Here is a 3981-nt window from a genome sequence, read left to right on the forward strand (position 1 = left end):
ATCCTGAGAACTGAGTCCAGGATTTCATGCAAACTAGGGAAGCACTCTGAACTCTGGCTATTGGTAGGACTTCTTTTTCTGGTATTTCTTGACTAAGTCTCATTGGGGCTTTGCTTTCTTTCTCTTAGTTCCCACCACCTCCAGGCTCTGGATTTGTTTTTCCACCCTCCTCCTTATGTAAGACAATCTAATTCCTTCAAGAGCTTATTTTCAAAAAGGACCGTAAGTGCCAGGATTCACTTTACTGTTGAAGACTTTAGGACGTTATAGAAAAACAACAAGACAACAAAGCAACAAAACAACAACAACAACTGCTTTTTAAGAAAGCTCCCAGGAAAGCTACAATAGTCGCTGACAGCCAGAGGGCTCTCTTCCCTTGCCTGAGCCTGTTGTGCGCATGCGTGATGGTTCCCTTCCACCCAGTTCTCCCACCCGGAGCTATTTCCGGTCTCTGGACCCCCGAAGCCCGGAAGCTGCGGGCGGGCGTGAGGGAGGTGGTGCTGTCCGGCCTCTGGAACTTTCTTCCGGAGCTGACTTTCGCCCCGCCCCGTTCCGTCAGGTCCTCCGGCGCGTCGTCCGTCCCGCTGGGAAGCTGTCAGTCATGGCGCTGTCCCGGCGACTGTGGCGTCTTCTCCCTCCGCTCCGCGTCTGGCCGCTGACGGGGTCCTGGGGCAGCCGTGGGCGCTGTGGCGCCTGGGGAGTCCGCGCTTGCGAGGTAACCCGCTGTCCTGGTCCTGCTCGCTCCATCCGCAGGGCGTCGGGGGCGCCCGGGTCGCCCGGGTCGCCCGGTCTGGAGGTGTCGCATCCCGGGCCGGGGGTCGCGGAGCTTCCGCTCTGCAAACCTCCGCGGAGAGAGCTGGCCTCCTGATGGAGGGGTTGCGCCCTCTCCGCCCTTCCTGTCCGAAAAGAGAACGGGAAGGTGAAAGGACTTTGACGGTTGAGCAAGTCGGCTTTCAGAAAAGCCGGCGACCGTCTCTGGCACCTGGTTATTACCTCAGACAGCTCTGCCCCGTGGCTCAATGTGGAGAGTCCAGGGAAGGAGGATCGCAAATTCAGGGTTGGCTTGGGATGTGTCGAGCCACTTCAGGGCTAGTCTGGGCCATTTAGTAAGCGCTTGTCCCAAAATAAACAGTAAAAATAAATAAATAAGTTCAGTGTTAATAAGCCTTTGCCTCGCACTTGGGAGCAAAAATATTTGTGATGTAACTTTGAAATTGTCAATAAATGAGAGAATTTATTTTTACAGTAATTATCCTGGAGTTTGTTTTTATATATATATATATATATACATGTTAAAGCTGTTGAGATTTTTTTTTTTTTATTGTCTCAGTTCTGATGCTTTTATTAGACCGGCTATGACTGTATTCTTGAAAAGGGGGCATCGGTCCCTAAGATATATTTCTCGTAACTGTTTTGTTAATTTTAAACCCTAAAGTACGGCCTTTAAATGTCTGTTTTATACAAACAGTTACTATCCGTGGTGTGTGTGGGTCAGGAATCTCGATATGGCTTACCTGGGTGTCTAACTTAAGATCTCTCAGTCAGGCGTTCACTGTTGAGGTCTCCTTTAATATCTCAGGGTTTTGTTTTGTGGATGTGCTTGTTTACTTGTTTTGACAGGGCTCCCCTAAGTGGCTATGCTTGACTTGAGTTTAACGTGCTCCCCAAGTAATTTTCTTGCTTTAAGCCTTCTGAGTCCTAATATTCCAGGTGTGAAAGTTAAACCAACAACCTAACTTCCTTTCTCCTTTTTAAAAAATTCAATTATTGTGTATTATGTGTTTCGCCTGGATGCATGTCTATATTGCACCAAATGCATGCCTAATGCCTAGTTACCATATCAGTGCTGGTCCTCTGGAAGAAGAGCTAGTTCTTAAGCAATGAGTTATTTCTCCAGCTTCTAGAGTTTTGTGTTTGTTTGCATGTTTTGGTTTTGGTTTGTTTGTTTTTTGTTTTGAAAGTTAAGTTTCTGAGGATAAAAGGAGGAAGTTCTGCTTCCACACTCTCATGTGGCAGTAGGCAGATAGTTTCTCCACATTGCTACTATTGCTAAGTTTTCTCAAAATGGGCAGGGGTGGAAGAGAATAGTTGAGAGAGTGTGGACTTTGTGGACTTCTAACCACTTACTCTTGGAAAGGAAGGAGGTCAGTAAATCCACAGTACTTGTAAGGGAATGTAGCACACACGGGATGAATTGCCTTCTGACACTCAGATTCAGAAAAGTTTATAGCCTGAGTCGCTTCATGCTCTGACCCACAGTGGAAGGAGAGAAGGGGACACCCACTGTCATTATCTGACCTTTACATCTCACCTACTTACATCACACAATAATAAGTGCAGAATTTAACAACCTCATAAACTATTGTGTTTCTGATTTTCGTCTAAAGATTATAGGGAATCAAATAAGGCATTCAAACAAGGAAGAAATTTGAGCAGGTTTTCACTGAAAAAAATAACAGTGTATGGCCAGAATGGATATGCAAGAGATCTTGGTATAGACTAGGTGAGAAATGTGGCTTGCCCTTTAGTGAAAATGTAAATAAGTGGATGAATTCAAAGAGTTTTAAGAATGTAGAATTATAGTTTCATGGAAGAGGTTAAGAAAACTCAAGTAGAAATATTTAAGTTCCTAGCTGAAACAGTCTAGAGAAATTTAAGGAGTAAAGGAGAAATGTGTTCTATTTTGGACTGGATTCAGAAGGCCAAGTTGACATTTGAGTAAGTAGCTCAGGAGTTATGCAGTTACCTTTTGAGATCCAGGCTAAAGAAAGGAATTTAGGGACTTTTAGCACAATGTTTAGTTTTGTTTTTTGAGACAGGGTCTCTTTGTAGGTCTGGTTTGCCTGGAACTCACTATGTAGACTAGGATAGCCTTGAACTTACAGAAATTCACCTGACTCTGACTCCTGAGTGCTGACATTAAAGACAAATGTCACCTCATCTGGTTCATACATATTTGTATTTTAAAGCCATGGTAGAATATTGAAAGTATTTAATATTACTCCAAATAGACGCCCTTGCATCCATTACAGAGAAATTCTATATTTAAAGGCAAGATACCTTGGCAAAAATTAGAAAAGAGGAAGAATAGTGACATTCCTTTCAAACTAATGATTTTTTTTTTTTTTTGTAAACTTCTGGCTCTAAAATTGGTAAAATTAATGTTGAGGGAAAATACGTCTGAGAGCATACTTCTCTTACATAGGAAATATTTGAAGGAATTGTTATTATATTTCACTTTCTGTGAATGTGCTTGGATGCATGCTAGAGTGCACATGTGGAGGTAGGTCAGAGAATACCTTGGGAATCGGTTTCTCCTTTCATCATGTGGCTCCCAGTGATTGAACTCAGGCTATAAGGACTTGGTGGCAGCTTCCTTGTACCCACTGAGTCCTATGCTCCCTTTGAGGTTGATTTGTTTGTTTGTCTGTTTTAAAGAACTCCTTATAAAAGCATCGCATTCTATTGTAGAGGTGCAAGGCGAAGTGGTATCTTCTAGCTGTTGGATATATTGTTAAAGTTAACAGCATTTTGAAGGTGTTCTGGGCCTTTGATTTTTAAGTATAGAAATATCATTTTCATCTAGTTTCCCAGAGAAGAATAACAGGTTGCTTCATATTAATCAAACTGATAAGAAATCAGGAGATGAGCTGTTAGCTTATGACATTACAATGAGAAATATAGTCTTTCAATGGCCATGCATCCCCCATTTAAGAAATCTGTGTATTACTTAACCACAAAAAATTGGACATTCTAAATGTACTATTTTCTCTAATTACAGTACTATATTCATCCTTTTTACTGTGTCATTACCTGTTGATTAATAGGCTACTAAGACTTGATGTTAAACATCTTGATCTTTCCCTTCTTTTTTTTTCTAGGCATCAAAATCATACCTATGATCCTGCCATATTTTCACATTTTTCCTCTTCCTCCTTTTTTCTCTTTCCTTTCCTTTCCTTTCCTTTCCTTTCCTTTCCT

General features: G+C 42.2%; 1 protein-coding gene across 1 annotated transcript in view; it reads left to right on the forward strand.

Moving 5' to 3' along the window:
- Positions 1 to 466: 466 nt before the first annotated feature.
- Rmdn1 (regulator of microtubule dynamics 1) overlaps positions 467 to 3981 on the forward strand; it is a 33828-nt gene continuing 30313 nt past the window's right edge. The window contains exon 1 of the mRNA XM_021222245.2: positions 467 to 715. Coding sequence (XP_021077904.1) covers positions 602 to 715 — 114 coding nt within the window. The 5' untranslated portion in view covers positions 467 to 601. The remainder of the gene's footprint in view (positions 716 to 3981) is intronic.

Source organism: Mus pahari, chromosome 22 (assembly GCF_900095145.1).
Source record: "Mus pahari chromosome 22, PAHARI_EIJ_v1.1, whole genome shotgun sequence".
Taxonomy (NCBI): Eukaryota; Metazoa; Chordata; class Mammalia; order Rodentia; family Muridae; genus Mus; species Mus pahari.